General features: G+C 37.4%; 1 protein-coding gene across 3 annotated transcripts in view; it reads left to right on the top strand.

Moving 5' to 3' along the window:
- OSGIN2 (oxidative stress induced growth inhibitor family member 2) overlaps positions 1–12,803 on the top strand; it is a 39,551-nt gene extending 26,748 nt beyond the window's left edge. For all 3 annotated transcript variants that reach the window (XM_080381850.1, XM_080381852.1, XM_080381851.1), the window contains 5 exons: positions 9–163; positions 4,894–5,030; positions 6,652–6,843; positions 7,467–7,558; positions 9,274–12,803. In XM_080381850.1, coding sequence (XP_080237976.1) covers positions 9–163; positions 4,894–5,030; positions 6,652–6,843; positions 7,467–7,558; positions 9,274–10,321 — 1,624 coding nt within the window. In that variant the 3' untranslated portion in view covers positions 10,322–12,803. The remainder of the gene's footprint in view (positions 1–8; positions 164–4,893; positions 5,031–6,651; positions 6,844–7,466; positions 7,559–9,273) is intronic.
- The last annotated feature ends 5,123 nt before the right edge of the window (positions 12,804–17,926 follow it).

The following is a 17,926-nucleotide window of genomic DNA, read 5'->3' as shown; positions in this document are numbered from 1 at the left end:
TTAATTAGAAGTTACAGCAGCCCTGAAACAGAAGGACAGCTTTTGAATTCCTTTGTCCAGTATTTTGGTGACAGTCTTGGGAGGAAGATTAAAAGAATGCCTTTAATTGAAGAAACTGTTCTGCCTGGAGATTCCCTCCTTACTCTGCCTGTAGTAATAATAGGTGAGTTTTTTTCCACATTTTTGAGAATCTCTGTCACTGTCATTGCCTTTATAGACCTGCTGCATGAAGTCATTTATCATTAAATAACAAATGCTTAGCATCCTTGCAGTGAATATGTTTATTAGACTAATACAGTTGTTATGATTAATAAAAGTACCATAAAATTATGTTAAGGGACTTGCTATTGGAGTAATTTGATTTCAGATTGTGCTTTGACAAAATGAGCTGCATTATTTGACAGCAGATATGTGTGTCTTAATGGAAGAACTGTTTTGATTCTAGTGTTGATCCCACTGGGTTTGATTTACATGATATGTCTACTTCAGGAAACATGGAGGTCGTTGATGGCATGAGTAGAAATTTGTAGGGTCAGACGGGACAGTGAAAAGCACAACCTAAAATTTATGCTGTATGTTGGTTAGATGTTAACCTCCCTCCTTGATTGCCTTTCTCTTTGTTGCACCCATCACTAACGTCTGAATATTGTCCCATCTTTTCCAAGCTGAATCCAAGTCAATCCAACCAATTTAAAACAATACATTGTAATCTCAATTAAATAGTTAAGGGCTTGTACTCGTAACATCTTGCTGAATGACAGGATGGCAGAGGGAGCAAGCTCCTTAGGTATGCAGCTTAATTGAGAGTGCCAGGAGGATTTGTACTGGGCCAAGGTTTTTCAGCAACAGCTGGTCACCAGCTCCTTACCACCGTACCTTGATGAGGGGATAAAGAAAAGATCTGGAGTAAAGAAGGTTTTCAATAATATAGTCCAAAGCTGTTGAGACTACAGCAAACCAACAGCTTTAACTGTACTTGCAAACAAGCAGAGATTCCAGAGAATGATATTTCAGTGTAATATGCTCACAGTAAGTCTCCACAACTTTGAAAGACTGGTGTTTGTACAGTGCCTGTTAGCAAAGCTCTCTTCATGATAGCTTAAAATAGTGCTCATGTAATAGACTTATGCGGATGTGACAGACATGAATCACTTGCTCAGTTCTGTATCATAGTTGAAGAGCAACAGTTTTCTGGCATTTTGTCAACCTTAGTGTAGGTTTGCCATATGGTTAATGACTCAGTTTTCACTGTTTAGTTTTACAAATATGCATTATGCAAATACCTGTGCTCAATACTTACTTTGTCTAGAGCGCCTTTGTATGTGCTGACACTAAACGCAGCTGCCTTGACTATTTCTTCTTGAAAAACAAATACAGTAGCCAAATGATTTTTCACAGATAACGTTTGAGACACTTCAGATCTTCTCTATTGGCAGCCTCTTATCACTAATTCATTGGCTCTCTGAAGAGCCTTAAAACGGATCTAGAATGATTTAATAATGTAGAAGAATACAAAAATAGTTGTCACACTATATACATACATGTATATACACACACACACGCACACACACCGTCTAGTGCTTTAATTATCTCTGTGTACTTTCTAGTGCTGCCATCTTCTCATTGCACTATTTTATTATCAGAAAGAAAAAGATGGCACATATGTAAATAGTTAGTGATGGAGCAGTAACTTATATTTCCCTTTCTTTAACTTCCTTTAACCATCTCCTTTTTACCTCTATAATGTCCTATTTAAGATTTGATTCTAAGCTTGTGCTGCATATTGTACTGCAGTTCTGCGTAGGGTGCTAAGCTGCTGTGTAGTAAGTAAGTAACTTTGGTGCTGTACCTGTCTTCAGGATATTGGGAAAAAATTAATACATTCCATTTGAATGAGTTGGGACTGAAGAATTTCATGCTGGAGCTCTTAAGTCTAGAGTATGTTCTGTACTAAACACTTCCATCTTCTGCACTAGTTTTGATCGTTACTGTGTAAATGTAACATTTTAAATTTTCATCTGAATGACAAGGCTGTTGTGATGTTTGTAGTTGATTATTTGCTTTACATGTAGACACATAATGTAAATATGATTGGACTGTAGTTGACTGTTGATCGGGAGAAGCCTCTGCTGCTAGTCACACAAAATGTTAACTGCTCCTTAAATGAACAGGGTCATGGGGTTTTGGGGTATATTGATTGTATATCTAAAGTCTGTATTATAATAAAATCTCAGTTGCAATCAGAGCCTTTATTGGAGGCATTGTGTGTAAATAAAGAGCGAACTCTTCAGGTATACATTTCTCATTTCAAAGAGAGTTGTTGGGGTTCCCTGTGCCCCCCCCCCCCCCCCCCCCCCCCCTCCTTCCAGCCCAGGATGTCATGAAAAAATCATAGCAAGTCTAATTGCAGCTGAACCTTCATCTTGTGTTCTGAGAGCATATCCACAAGGGAATTTCTTTCCCTTGGACACAGTCTGCCCCAAGAATAGGAACTGGGTTTGGATGGGCCCTCTGGATAGGCCCAGGGCAGTGGCTAGGGAGTTTACTGACAGTAATTCACCTTAGCATAATCCCATCCTCAGTAATTTCCTTGGCCCTTGCCAGCCTTTGTTTTGGCAACTTTAGCAATCCATTTGGTTCTTTTTAGTCTTACCCAGTAGGAATAAATAATCTTTAGCACGGCATCCTTGGGTATGGCACAGTTCTTTCTCTTTGTATTGTAGACTAGCGGTAGGAAAAAAAAATCTAGCTATGCACTTGTAAAAAGAAACAAAATTCTTTACCATGTCCAAGTTGTAATTCCAAAAATAGTTAAGAATGGACTCTGTCATGGGAGTGTTTGTGAACTATAGGTATGATTAGAGTGTTTTCAGAACTTCATATGATTTTGTTCTGGATGGTTTCAGTGTATTGCTAAGGTTCTCTCTCACATCCGTCTCATGTGGCAAGTGGGTGACAGGAGGGGTGTGCATCTGTTTTAAGCTTTACTTCCTGGACTGAAGCGTAGCCAGCTATCTCATGCTGATATGTTTGTGGGAGGGTAGAACAGTGTGAGAGTAAGGAAGAGCATTTTCACTGTCTGAAAGATTGTTTATAGTCTTTTTTGTAAATGGTAAAATAGGAATGAAAGTGGTTTGGGGGATAATATAGGCAGGATCAGCAATACGTAAAACTTTTATTACAGATTTTTGATTTAACTGTCTTGAAGATCCCAATGGTAGAAATCCACGGCTTGCTTAGTCTTTTCCAGTGTTTTATGGTTCTTACAGTATACAGGCACTCTATTTTTGGCTCCATATTTGGGTGCAGAAACAAGATTGTTTGATAGGAGCCATTGTGCAGTCTCACATACTTAGTCAGGTTTTAGGCCTTTGGAGAAAACATGCTTATTGAAGATTTCTATTAACTTTGTAGTCTCGGTCTTTGAAGAACTCGTCTGTAGTGAGCCTACATGATTTTATTGGAGCCCATGGCAGTGACTGGTCTATGCATGCAGCATTGGGATAAAGTATGGGATATATTGCCATTGGGGACCAGAGTGATGAGTGTAGTCTAGTGGAGGAGTAAAAAGAGATCTGATGTACGAAAAGGCTGGGAATGAACAGGGTCTCAGCAAACTGATGGGGGATTTAGGGACTGGGAAATCAGAAAAATGGAGAAGGGACGGGCATTGGAGAACTGGGATTGTTAACAGGTAATGGAAATAGCGTGTGCAGAGGTGATGGGGAACAGGACATGATGGATGAACTCTTCAGATCAAGAATTGAAATGGTAGGAAGAGCTAACATCCTAACAATGAGTGCTGTATAAAACATGAATAAATTAGTAACTTTGTCTTTACCCTAGAATTTGAATAGTGTGTGGTAAATACCATGTGTGCCATTCTAGTTAGAAAACAAAGACAAAATACTGAATAGTGCCTCATTAGGAGAACACTGTGCTTTTCATTCAGTTAATGAGCACGAGGAGCTATAGAAATAACAGTGCATAGTCACATGTTTAAATTCTGTACCAGAGCCTATACTTTTCTGACTTTACCTTTCCCTAGCTTTTGTTATCTGACTTTGCAACATGAATATTACTTCCATATTTGCATGTCATAGATATGGTCCCCTACTTTGTTTAATACTAGTCAAATAAATAGAAATAATTACGGTAGTGTTTTGGTCCCACACATTTCACACCTTCAATAACATTTTGAAAAGTTTAAAAATTGCAATAATACACATATATTAATTGAATGCTACAAAAAGGATATAGAAAGATGTTTGAATTTATATTGTTGCTTAATGTTGAATGTGGTCTTACGAGTTTCTTGTACTTCACCACTTACCTACTGTAACTGTCTTCATTCAGCTTTTACATTGCTGTTGTGGTGTGTCTGTAACTTCTCATCTGACTTGCAGTCTCCAGCTTTCTGCTTGTCTCTTACTTCCTTTTATTTTATGGGAAGACCTGAAGAGCATATGCTCTAGATTGTCTTTCTGTTCTGTGTTTTTACAGTACCCAGTGTAAGTAGGAAGGCAATGTTGTAAGGTGGCAATAATATTCAGGTATCGCTATGATTGACAGGCAGACCAGATCTTATCCATTGAACCATTTTCACACAAGAATAGTGATTTCGACATACTAAATTATGAAACTCCTTTATATGCGTTTTCTTTCATCATTTAAACAGTCATATGTACTTTTCTTGTTATCTGGAAAAGATTTTGCTCAGTTTATTTGGAGGAAGTTCCTGTGGCAGCCTTTATTTTACTGTGAAGTTTATAAGCTGCTTGGAATCAGGATAGTATCGTATTATAGTACTTTAATATGATTTTGCTGCTGCTTATTTAGCGACAGAAACTTTATTGGCATTTTTACTAAAGCGGTGACTTCTTTCTTTAATAGGAAATGGACCTTCGGGAATTTGTCTTTCTTACCTGCTCTCTGGATACAGGCCATATTTATCTCCTGAAGCTATACACCCAAACCCCATTCTACATACGAAATTAGAAGAAGCTCGACATCTTTCCATTGTTGATCAAGTAAGCTTTGGTTACCAGCTTGTCTAGCTCTTTTCCTGCTGCAAGCTGGATTATGAAACAGTAGGCTTTCTTTAACAATCCTATTTAAAATGCTTTTGCAATTTACATAAATAGTGCCGTAGACAAGAACAGGCTTAATATTCTTACCCCATAGAGAATTAGACCGCAGTAAAGCTCAGTAACTGCGTGGTCTCAAACAACAAGCTTTATCTCTTGGCCTCTCTTTTTTCTACCTGTAAAATAAAGAGCAGTATATACTTTCTTCAGTGGCTTGTAACAAATTATATATGTAGGGCACTTCAGATGAAAAGCAATACACTTTAAGTGCTGCTTATCCAAAACAGTTCTGCAGATTGTATTGTGAAGAGCCAGCCTACTCATCTAAGGGTATTTCTAATGTGTTAACAAGTTACTTTGTTACTCTGTTAATTTAAATAGAATAAATTCATGAGCACTAGATCCAGTCCTGGGGCATGTGGTGGGTTTTGTGGTTCTTGAGGGCTTTTTGTTTATGGTATGTTTTGGTTTTACAATCTGCTCTTTGGATTGTTCCTACTACTTGCCAGAAGTATCTAAAGCACCACTTGGTCAGTGAGTAGCTGATGCAGGAATTCCAGCTTTCGTGTCCTAGGATGTTCAGGCACTATTGTCAAAGAACACATGCTGCTAACATAGTTGAAGTTAAAATCTTCCTTAAAAAGTACGATTCTCATAAAGACTTCATTTTTAGTAACGTTAGGGACATATATCCTCTATAAACACAATCCATTTTTCTTTTCTCAACAGTATGTATCCTTCAGTGTTTGTCTTGTACTCACAATTGCTCTTCTGCTATATTTGTTACCCTCATATAATCCCAGTTTTTTCTGATTTGATTAGTTAAATCTTCTTCATTATTTTTCTCCCCCCTTGTCCATTTGTTTGTCATGTTATTGTTTCTGTTTACCTCACTATTCTACTGATTGACTACTTACAATGCTATCACTAACTGTATTGTCTGTGTGACTAGTTTATTTGAAATACAAACATGCATATGTATTTGTAGTGGAGAAGTAGGGGTTGTTTGACTTTGGGGTTTTTTGTGGTGTTGGTTCTTTTTTTCCCCCCAATTCTTTCTTCAAAACTGTAGTCTCTCTTCAAATATTTGCTATTGCATTGTAAAATTTTTAGAACACAGCTGATGAATAGATGCTGAAATGTGAACATGTTACAAAGTTTTCTGCTTTATCAAAATGGGGCTCCTAGAGATACTAGTAATTCTTTGTTAAAAGGAGTCTCCTATCTATAAATGCAAGTGTCACTAAGTTGCTCTGATCTCTGAGTATTTGTCCCTATATTTCTTTTTCTAAAGTGAATTTCAAATGCTAACCTGCCCCAGTATTACTGTGTGATTAACATGTAGTTTTTGGATGAGTGAAATGTATTATTCAGACCTATAGAAGAACTGAATCATGGCAGTTTTTTCTGAAAAGTGTTTTGATTGAATCTCTGCATTAAATACCTCTGCTTAAAATGCAGCTTGAACTAATGGTGTTTTCTGTTGAAATTCAACTTCTGTACATCAGAATAACATGATGAACAGTAGAAGTTGTGTGAACATACCACTTTTTCCATATTTTAGGATCTGGAGTACCTGTCTGAAGGCCTCGAAGGGCGTTCTTCAAACCCAGTTGCAGTGCTTTTTGATACATTGCTTCATCCTGATGCTGACTTTGGGTATGACTACCCACCTGTTTTGCACTGGAAGCTAGAACAACATAATTATATTCCCCATATAGTGCTTGGTAAAGGACCACCTGGTGGGGCTTGGCATGTAAGTAAAAATTTCCTATCACTTCTATGGTAACTTGATAATTTTATGGTTTGGGGTTTTTCTTACCATCTAAGGCTGGTTTAGATAGTAATGGCAGTTTCAGTTGCAACTGCTCAATTACCAAAGCCCAGATATGTTGGGGAAATGAGAAAATAAGGAAAAGATTGTCCTTCATTTGGGGATTTGTGACCATTACTGTTGTCTTATATGGTTTTTTATTAGCTTAAATTTAATGAATTATAATGAAGAGTATTTTCTATGACTTTTTTCTCGTCTGCATTGTTTCCAGGTACTTCAGTACAAAATCTTAAATCTTAATGTGTCCATATGGTGTTGGTTTCACTTTTTTTTCTTCTTGTTTTGTATGTTAAGTAGCTTGCTTTTGACTTCCCTTTCACTTGTTCTGTCTTCACCTTCTGCTTTATTAGATAATGTAGTTGCTCAGTATCTAACTGTAACATGACCACAGTTCATCAACGCTTCATGTCATGTCCTGGTATTGTTATGTCCTGGTATTTTATTGCTCTGAATGAGTACAATGAGAAAAATGTCACTGTATCTTACATTAATGTATCCATTTTAAATGTATCTGGTCATGCATCTTGGGGTTTTTTTCTCCATAGTCCATGGAAGGCTCTATGCTAACAATCAGTTTTGGAGACTGGATGGAGTTGCCTGGCCTCACCTTTAAGGAGTGGGCAGCTAACAAACGCAGGTAACGATATTGCATAATTAGGGTTGTATATATAATTGTAGTAGGGTCACTTAGTTGCTCTAAGAATCCAGATAACATTATTTTAAGAACTGGAAAACACTCAAACTTCATTGTTCAAAGGGAGACTTCTTGTATTGTTTGTTAAATTGCCTGATGGCACTGGAAATTATTCTGCTGTATGTACTGTGATGGAAAAAAATGGACAGTGGTCAGCCAGAGTAATTGCTTTAAGAGCATCAAAAGCATACATACAAGCAGTGGTGTGTTTTAGCAGCATTTCACAAAGGAGTACTGTTACGTGAGCAGTTTTGATCAGAGTTTAAAGGAAAAAAATTACTGTCTTGTACAAGCTCACTGTTCTTACTTCAGTTATATAATTAGTTCATAAAGGTCTGTGTCATCAGATGAACCTAGGAACACTCTACATAAGCTTTTTCTAGAATTTTAATTTTCCTGACTTTGTTCTAGCAAAATTAAAGGAAGTTGTTCTTGTACCACACAGGGCAAAGAAGAATTACTTGGGCATATGTCTTTAAGGGCAGACTGTTACTCATTTCAGGACAAAACTTGTAGTGAAGAAGCTGTACCTTTGTTCTTTAACTGCTTTCTTAGATAACCACAGTAATCTTGCATCCTTATTAACGGAAATCCCATAAGCTGCTTATTATCTGAAGCTAATTTGTTTATATTATAGTTTTCAACAATACTAAAACCAGCAGTGTTGACCTGTTATACTACAACTAAACAAACATATTTAAAAGTATTGATGATAATCAAAACTTACAGTCATGTAAAATAGTTCCTGAAGTTTCATTGCAACAGGTGTCACACTGTAGCATTATCCTCTTCAATAAATATCTCAACAGGATTTTCAGAGTAGCAACTTGAACATTTAGAAGTACATATGCTTTTAACTTGTTAATCTATGATAACAAGTAGCTTGATTTCCTGTAAATATGCTTTTAAGCATAATTCAGTGGCAATCCCGATATTCACTGTTTCTTTTGCCTTCTTCCTAGAGCTTACTTCTAAAGAAGCACAAATTCATGCACCTGTTCAAAATAATTACATTTTCAGCTTACTTTTTCATATATGTGAATGCAATAAGCATTGGAAAAGTATAGATGTAATGTGAGGATTACAGTGCAAAAAATTTTTTATCGGACACTTGGACATGATAATCCTCTTTACATAGTTGTATTAAGGTTGCGTGTCATACTTGCATTGTTCATTCCTGTGATACGGAACAACTTGATTTGATACTTCCTGAACTTACCTGTACCCAAGGGAGAGGTCTTTTGTAGAGTATAATAAAGAATACTTGACTCCAGTAGTACATGGAACCTAGGGTTTAAAAAATAGCACTTAACAATTACTGTAACATTTAGTTACTTATGCCCTAATCAAGTGTATTCTCACGGAGTACAAGTTTAGCCAGTATTGTATTGTTGACAGTTGTGATGCTAAACTGGCTTTGTAAAACACTTCCATACAGACCTACTGTGATACTGCAGAGTTTTGTTATACTTGTTAATCACCTTATCACTTTGCATGGTAAAGATTTACAGCGATTAAAAATGTCAGATTGTCTTGTATATCAGGAATCAAGAGAACAAATAAAGATTCAGTTATCTTAAATTTGACTGCCATGTAGTGTGTCATACATGATATTCACATTTCTGTACATTAACCAGAACCATTTAATTTTGTTTCAGAAATATAAAGAGTGATCGAGTAATGCCAGAGGAGATAGCTTGTTATTATAAACACTATGTTAAAGTCATGGGTCTCCAAAAGAATTTCAGAGACAATGTTTACATCACATCAGTATCCAGGCTTTACCGAGGAAAGGATGATGAAGATAGAAGTCAACTAAATGAAAATATGTCACCACAGCATTTGGAAATGGAAGATGGACAGAAATCTCTGATTAAGAGAAATTGGGAAGTGAGAGGTTATCAGCGAGCAACGGATGGTTCTCATGTGCCCTTCTGCCTCTTTGCTGAGAATGTGGCTCTGGCCACAGGAACCTTTGATTCTCCTGGCCGACTTCAAGTTGAAGGAGAAGACTTTCCTTTTGTGCTTCATTCCATGTCTGACTTCGGAGCTGCTATCAGCAAAGGAAAGTTACGTGGGAAGGCAGACCCCGTGTTAATTGTGGGTGCTGGACTTACAGCAGCTGATGCAGTACTGTGTGCCTACAACAACAACATCCCAGTAATCCATGTGTTTCGTAGAAGAGTTACTGATACAAGTCTAATTTTCAAACAATTACCTAAAAAGCTTTACCCAGAATACCATAAGGTCTATCATATGATGTGTACTCAGTCCCATACGGTGGACTCCAGTCTACATTCTGCTTACACAAGTTTCCCTGAACACAATGTGCTTTCCTTCAAGCCTGAAATGAAGTGTGTTCTTCAGAGTGCCTCCGGACTGAAGAAAATTTTGAAGTTTTCTGTAGCCTTAGTTCTGATAGGTTCTCACCCAAATCTTTTCTTTCTAAAGGACCAAGGACATAGCATAGGTCATCACTCTAACCAGCCCATCACATGCAAGGGGAATCCTATAGAGATTGATCCATACACTTACGAATGCACTAAAGAAGCTAACCTCTTTGCTTTAGGTCCTCTGGTGGGAGACAACTTTGTACGGTTTTTAAAAGGAGGCGCACTGGGCATTGCGCGATGCTTGGCAATAAGACAAAAGAAGAAACATGAGTTGATTGAAAGTGGGGATGGAGGAGGTGATGGGGTACCATAAATGAGACATTAGAAACTTTCACATACAGAATTGCAGATGTAGTCTAACAGAACACTCACTGACAGTGAAAGTTGATAGCAGTCACATTTCTGTTGTATACAAGTAACCTGCGCTTGTATTGCTTGGTAAAGGATGCTGATACTACAATACTTCACCTTTTCAAAATACAAAAAATTGATCTGCTATTACAACTGATCTCTACTTAACTGGCATTACTTCCAGATAAACAGAAAATGAGACTAACTTATATTGACCTGCCTGTCATCTCTTGCTCAGCTAAAAGAGCAGACTTCCTGTGGGAAAAGCAATGCCTACCAGAGTGGCTTTACATTTTAGTGTCAAACGTGACAAAATATTCTTACCATGAAATTAAAATAACTTCTAAAAGCAGAAAGCTTGCATAGTCCAAAGTGATTCTTGGTCCCAAAGCAAATTTGGAACCTTCTGCTTGAAAGAAGAATTTTATTTATTTGCCATAGTAATACAGTAACACTTGGAATGAGCACTTAGTAAAATGGTTTTTACTATAAGAAGGATTTCTTCTACAATTTTAAATTATCCTAGTTGGTAACTGGAATAAAAGAATAAGCATTCCCATTTAATCTTTAACGCATGATTTGACACAATCCATTAATGTTTTTTCACTCTATGCCTATAGTTGGGGGAGTGCAGAAAGATTTGAGATGTTCCCCTACAGTGATATGTACATTTCTGAGAATACTCATTAACATAAACAATAAAGTACTGATGTAAGTGCTCTTATTACAGTGTCAATATAATGAATATCTAGTGTACTACTGAAAAATTAAGTACATAAGAAAAATTAAGGGGTTTTTTGCTTCCTAGCTCAGGAAGACTGAATGGGATCACTTGACTGATGAAGGTGGGCGATAGATATCCTCATCTCCCATTTGAGCAAGTGTTGGTTATTTCTCTTTTTTTCTAGAGCAGCACATAACACTAAAACTACTTTAGCCTGCAGTTTCTGAAACTTGAAAAAGGTTTATATCTCACAGCCAGCTAAAAAACAAACAAACCAAACCCAAAACAAACATGCCATAGTTCCTATAAATCTTAAAGCTCGTTAAGAAAGACAAAGACTTAACTTGTACCTACCTCTGAATTGAAGTTTCACCTTTCTGCTCCATAATGTGAGACCTAGATTTCATTTGCTGGGTTTTAGAGTAGTTAGTTTACCTAAACACACTCATGGGTTTTTCACCGTAGTGAGGCAAGCAACAGCTTGTTCGAAAACTTACTTTATATTCCAGAACTCTCAATAGACAAAAAGTGCTTGGTTTTAACTGATTTATTACCAAACATTTTAATTCAGGTCCAATGTGATGGAATAGATGTTATTTATTTTTTTGTTGAGGGCTTTTTGTGTTGAAGAATTTCATGTTAGTTTAAGGTATTGTATTTGCATGATTAAAATCTCCGTATTATAACTTGAACAGATTTTAAAAAGGAAATTAGGCTTAGACTTTTGTGAAACTGCTAGTGCTTGCTGGTTTCCCAGCTGTCTAACTTTCATAAGTTGTAGATACCAATATGCAATAAATGCCTGTTTTTCTGTGCCTACTGAATTATGGGGTTCTGTGGCTGCTGCAGCCCTTTATGCATCTGAGTAAGTTACTCAGACTTTGGACATACAAGTTGAAAAGGTAAAGTATGCAAGGACTGAAATGACTATTTTCAAAGGAAGTCCAAAGTAATTTATGAAATGATGCTACTACTAATAATAAATTTTAGTTTAGAGCCAACTTAATAGCATAAAAATGAACACAAATGAAGCAACATTTATATTAATTTCCACATTGCCTCCATGGTTGGATTTAACAATGCATTGTCAATAGTAGTTAAGATACTTTTTATACTGATATTTGAGCTGGTTTTAATTATGCTAAATTCTAGGCTTATTCATAATTGAATTTAGATTCTATAATTTGCTGCCTTTGGCCGAAACTGTGTTATATATAAATCTATCCTAAACCTGTGATAGCTGATAATTTTAACTGAAAATCAGTTTTGTAAGTGCTGAATACTTGATTATAGAACTTCATTGCAGTTAATATATTGGGAATACATCTGTGCTGTTATTAAATTCCTTGAGTTTTGTGTCAAGATAAATGTCTGAATACAACATATCATAGCATGTTACCACTTTTTCATTTGTCATGTGAAACATTTAAAATACCATCAAAACAAAGGAGGCCATTTACTTACGCTTATTTTGGAAAAAGGGGAAAAAAGCTTCAAACAGCCAAATCTCTAGCTTCAGCTGCTGCAGCTACTTAAAAGCTGTGTGTGTTGTAGTGAAAAATTTGTAGCAGAGATTTTTGTCCTGTTACTGCAGTAAAAGATACTTCTGTACTATTACAGTACCTTGGGGTTTAACTGCCTTTTTTTCTTTTTCCTTTTATCTTGCCTGTATTTTTGGATTAAAAAATTGCATGTGAGAAGCCCTTAGCTGGGCAGAGAAGTTCTCGGTAGTCGTGTTTATTAAGCCAGTATAAAAATATTTTTTCAATCAAAGCTTTACTAAAAAAATAATCCTGTTTCTTCTAGGAATTGCTAGGTTTAAAGTTGTAGCTGGACTTTCTTACTTTTGGGTTTCTTCGAGAGAAATTCCTGTTTCTCTCCACTGTGGTGTTTTTCAGAGAATGAGAAATGTAAAAATTTAAGCTTTGCCTTAGAATAGTTTTTACCTAAAGCATTATATCATACTGACTGCATTTCTTGTGGCTCAGATGTTGGCACTAAATAGTTGTCTTTTGGGGAAATACTTTGTTGCTCAGATTACAAAAACCCCAACAAACATCTGAACTTCCTGTATGGTATAATACAGTTCCCAGAAGGGAGCCTGACTGCTTCTTTCAGCTTTCCTTTCAGAGAGAAAGATAAGCTTTTAAACATCATGGATTTAAAAAGGATGCTTTACTACTTAAGCTTTATTACTAAAATACAGACAGGAAGAATATAATTTTTAGCTAAAGGACTTTAATTTGGGTTTATAGAATTGGTAAATGTATGTTAACCTATACTGTAGATTTTCTAATAGGCTACTGGGAAAATGTCTCTTACATTTGGGTTTGGTTCTTAATGCTGAATGTGTCTCCTAGATAAAATGCTGCTACAATTATTTAAGTAGTATTGAGCTGTTAGGCTGGGAGTAAGATTTTTTCATAGTAATTCCCCATACAGTCTGCCTCATATGTGATGATCTAATGATAGGTGCTTATGAATGAAGGCACCCAACAGGGCGGTAGGAAACGGCACTGCCTTTCTTTTAGGTTCCAGTAGATGACTGATTTCTGCTTAAAACATTTTCCACAGAAGAGTAAGGCTAAGTTTCACCCTGGTGAGTAAATGCAGAAATTGTTTCTGCAAGTAATCCGGAGAGAAGTGTCTGAGCTTGTCAGTGAACGCGTGGAAAGAATATAGCTCCCAGAAACAGTACCTATACATTGAGTAAAGGACACCAGAGCGTGTCCTGCAGCTGTATGTCCCTAGTCCTTGGCACTTAGGAAATTATTGGGTTATACTGTATTTTCCTTCTGGCCTGGTGACTGTAGGCCCCCTTTTTTAAACTGATTAATTTCATAAAGGATGGTTGCATAATGAAAAAAACCTCAATTTGTAGAAGTAGGTGTCAGTAACTTGTTTCTCTCATAGCTCAAGAACTGAAAACAAGGCTAGAGCCAGAAATCCAGAGTACTTATTCAAAGCTGGAGGAAATAAAGACCCAAACTTGGAGGCAGGCCTGACCGGCATGTCCAGTTGAAAGGAAGAAAAGGCCATTTTTAGGCCAACTTCTTGAGAAAGAAAGGGTGTAAAATTTGCAAACTTCTAGTGAGTCCTCACTGACAGCAAGTGATCACCTGTGAGGAATGACGGGAAGAAAGCAGAAATGAATCTGAGCAATATGAACTGCAAACTTTAAGGTGCTGAAGTGAACCTATGCAGCGTTGATGGGCTGGTGGTCTCCCACCCTCGTGTGTCAAGACCTGCCAACCGTAACTTCAGAGCTTTGTGCTGGAGCCCTTAGTCTAATGTTGCCGTATATTTTTAACTGAAGTTACACTGAAGTGCAACACACAACATAGGAAGTAGAAGCAATTATATTTGCTGCAGAAGCTGTAGTACTGGGTCAGTAAGGTGGTGTGCCAAGAGATGAGACTCTGTTGTTCTGGTACCATGTTTTCCAATTCTGAGAAAGCAAGTGCGTATTTTCATGTAATGGCAGAATCTGTGCTGTAACTGTGCTAGCTCCCAAACTTGTCTGAACAGCAAGACGTAGCACATGTATGCCTTAAAGGCAGCTAATAATTTGATTTTATTATCATCCATATAGTAACGATTTCATTTTGAAGAAGTTACAGAACAACAAATGCTAAAAGGTTTATACTGTTACATTTTAATTCTAGATAGTATTTTAGAACCTTACAATAACAGTGTTCCATCATCATTGATTATTTTTTGAGATAAGAACAAGATGGGAGCATAGTACCTCAAATGATGTGAGAGCTTTTTGGATGCTTACTTCCCCCTTTTCCCCTTGCCCAACTTGAAAGAAAAGTCATGCTTTATTTGCAATAACCGTAATACCTGATTCTATTTACCAGAAACAATGGAAACTGAAACATCCTTTGACAGAGAAAGAAAGGTTTTGGTGACATTAGGGGTACAAATTTGAAGCGAGGATATTGAATTATGAACAGCTCTTCTTCTGAAAAAGACCATATTTTAGGGAATATGTATACTTCAGTTATTTCAGTTTAACTAATTTTTGAAGCTTGATTATACAAGGAATTGTGAGGTCATGGATTAAATTGGTGTAAGGAACAAGGATTATGGGGGAAAAAAAATTTAGAGTGTAATTTAGTAATTACAGTGAACATAAGCTCTGTTTTAAAGATTATTTTGTCTTTGCAGGCACTACAACATTTCAGCTCAGGCAAACCCTGAACCTACGTTCACATTACATCTCTCCATGTGCTAGGTGATTTTCTAACGATAGTTTTGTACTTACAGGGCATACCAAGCAAACTCAAAACGCAGAGGTCATCAGTAGTCTTTAAAACCAGGAAAAAAACCCCAACCTTCATATTGTTAGCTCTCTTATCCTTTTTGAAACAACTTGTTCTGGAGACTTAAGTTAATCTAATTTTCATTTTCCTCCTCCATCTCTTTATTCTGGGATCACTAGCAATGCACAAGTATCAGCCTACAGTGGATGCTTCAGTAAACTAGAATTCAGATTCATATTCCTGGGCACCTTCTGTGGACTCGCATACCAGCATAAAGAAAGCTAACGACTAGGTTTGCTAAATAGTCACAAAGTAGTATGGAATCCTGGCAATTTAAATTCTTTTTTAACTAGCTGTAATAAGTAAAAAAAGTTCTCCACAAATATAAAGCTAAAGACAAGGCAATCAAAGAGATTGGACAGAGTTCCAGGGGACACTCTGAGGAGAGAGGGGAATGGTTCATTTTTTCATCAGTTTGGACTCTAGCACCAGCATTTACATGAACTCTGAGTTATTGCTGTTTAAGAACTGATCCTGCTCTTTTATACCTACCTGGCACAATTTGGAATGTCAGTACTCTGATCTTGCCTGTTTCTGTTAGGATTGGTATGCTGGTTGTGGAATTACTTCTAAGTAAGATAAAGGCTTGTATTTATCTACCTGTGTGTTTGTTCACACACGTGATACACTTGGAGATACTATGTAAATGTAATTTCTGTGTGTCATGCCTCCATTTGCTGCTTTTGCTGGAGTATGCTTGGGTCATACCCCCTTTTTCAGATGAGCAACGTAAACATGTACAGAACATCTGCTATCAGCTGAAATACAGTCTCCTGAGCTGCAAGCAACTTGTGAGCAAAACCACAGCTTTGATTAGATGATAAGCCCGCCTAAGGTTTGCATGCTAAGCTTGTTTTATCTTTGTGTGTGAAAACTGATGACGGACTGAAGGCTAAATATTAAAAGTTTCACCTAGAAGTTAATTTTTTTAGTTTGGAAAAGTGGGGAATTTTTAAGTCAAAGGAAAAAAAACGGGGAGGAAGAGGTGTTCAGAAAGCTGTAGTATTCAAAAAGAGGAAGGTGTTGATTTGCTTGGATCTGGTGCTGTACCCACTGCTGGAGAGAGATTGTGCTGGTCAAAGCTGGGGCAGCGTAGTATGGGCAGAGCGCTAAAGCAAGTGGCTGGGAAAGTTGCAGTTAGGGAGATCTGATTTTGTCTAGCATTTTCATAACTATTTCCCTGGAATGGGGAGATGGTGGTTATAAAGGCATTGTAAGAGGAAGAGTAGAGGTGTAACAGTAAAGATGACGGTTCAGGTTTTGCCACATTTAGCTTGAAGTTCTAAGGAGATACCAGAATGCAACTGGAATTTGTGAATCAAACACCAGATGCTGCCAAATGTGACTTGAGGACAGATTCAAGAAATGGAACAGAGCAAGAGGAGCAGTGTTGCGGGAAGAGGAGAAAAGGCAGGAAAATAAGGACTGAGGAATCACCCGTGGTAAGAGGAGAGCTGGGAGGGGGGGGTGGGAGGTAGGTCTATAGCAGAGACTTCAGCTATTGTCTCAGTTAGGATGGTTGACGGTGAACATGTGGAATAAAGCCTCTTTGACACATCGGGAAGGAAGGTAGTGAACGGGGCTTAGCACTCCAGAGGAAGTCAGGGGGTAGGTTGGTGGATGGAGGAGACTGAAACTGAAAGCAAAGACACTTTCAGCATACAGAAACTGGTGCAATGACGCAGGAGAGGCCAGCCCTGACGCATCAGTCCCCCATCGTTCTGGGAGAAGATGGGGAGTAAGGGAAGGAGAAAAGGGGGCAGCTCAGAGATGTTAATGGACAGAAACAGAAAATAAATGTCAACAGTGAGAATCGTGGTAGTCTTGCCAAAAAAGGCAGTGGCTTCCCCAACTGATATAGGAAAGATGCAAAGTCTGCTGGAACGAGTGTGAGTTAAACTGAGAATTAAGCATGTTCCTGTGGGGATACAGCACCCATCCTCTGTTTTAGTGGCGCATGGAGTAATTCAACCTGCTTTAAACTGTGTTCAGCTAAGCTGCTGAATACAAGACTGTATTTTAAAAAGCCTTGCTAATAAAAAGTATATTTAGTTTAAGTATTGTGTGCATCTCCTTCCTGTGAGCAGGGTAAACAAAGATAATAAATGCTATAAAAAAAGCAATCCCTACAAGCCTTCAAACAAACTTTGTGTTACACAGAAAAATGCAAGAAACAAGATCTGAAGATAAGTTTCTGGTTAGATGTATTTTTAGAAAAAGAGCATCATATTGTCAAAAAGGTGGCATACTTGCAGACTGTGGGTTGAGGCAGATCAGAGAAACCTTAGATGTCATATCAGCTGCTGCACTTTTTTTACCCTTCCAAAGAAAACCATAGAAGTTCTCTCAGAAAACTGCTGAACTGAATGTCGAAACCACAAGGCACAATCCTCACAAAATTAAAATATGGTATGCAGCAAAACTAACGCAAAGTTAACTGCCCTTGCTTGTGCACCCAGCTTTTGCTTTAACTGTTAAAACCGTCTTTATGTCAACCCCTGTTTTCCCACTTTCA

This window comes from Falco punctatus (assembly GCF_963210335.1).
Source record: "Falco punctatus genome assembly, chromosome: 3".
Classification (NCBI taxonomy): Eukaryota; Metazoa; Chordata; class Aves; order Falconiformes; family Falconidae; genus Falco; species Falco punctatus.
The sequence above is the reverse complement of the archived record's forward strand: the minus strand, read 5'-3'. Positions and strand labels throughout refer to the sequence as shown.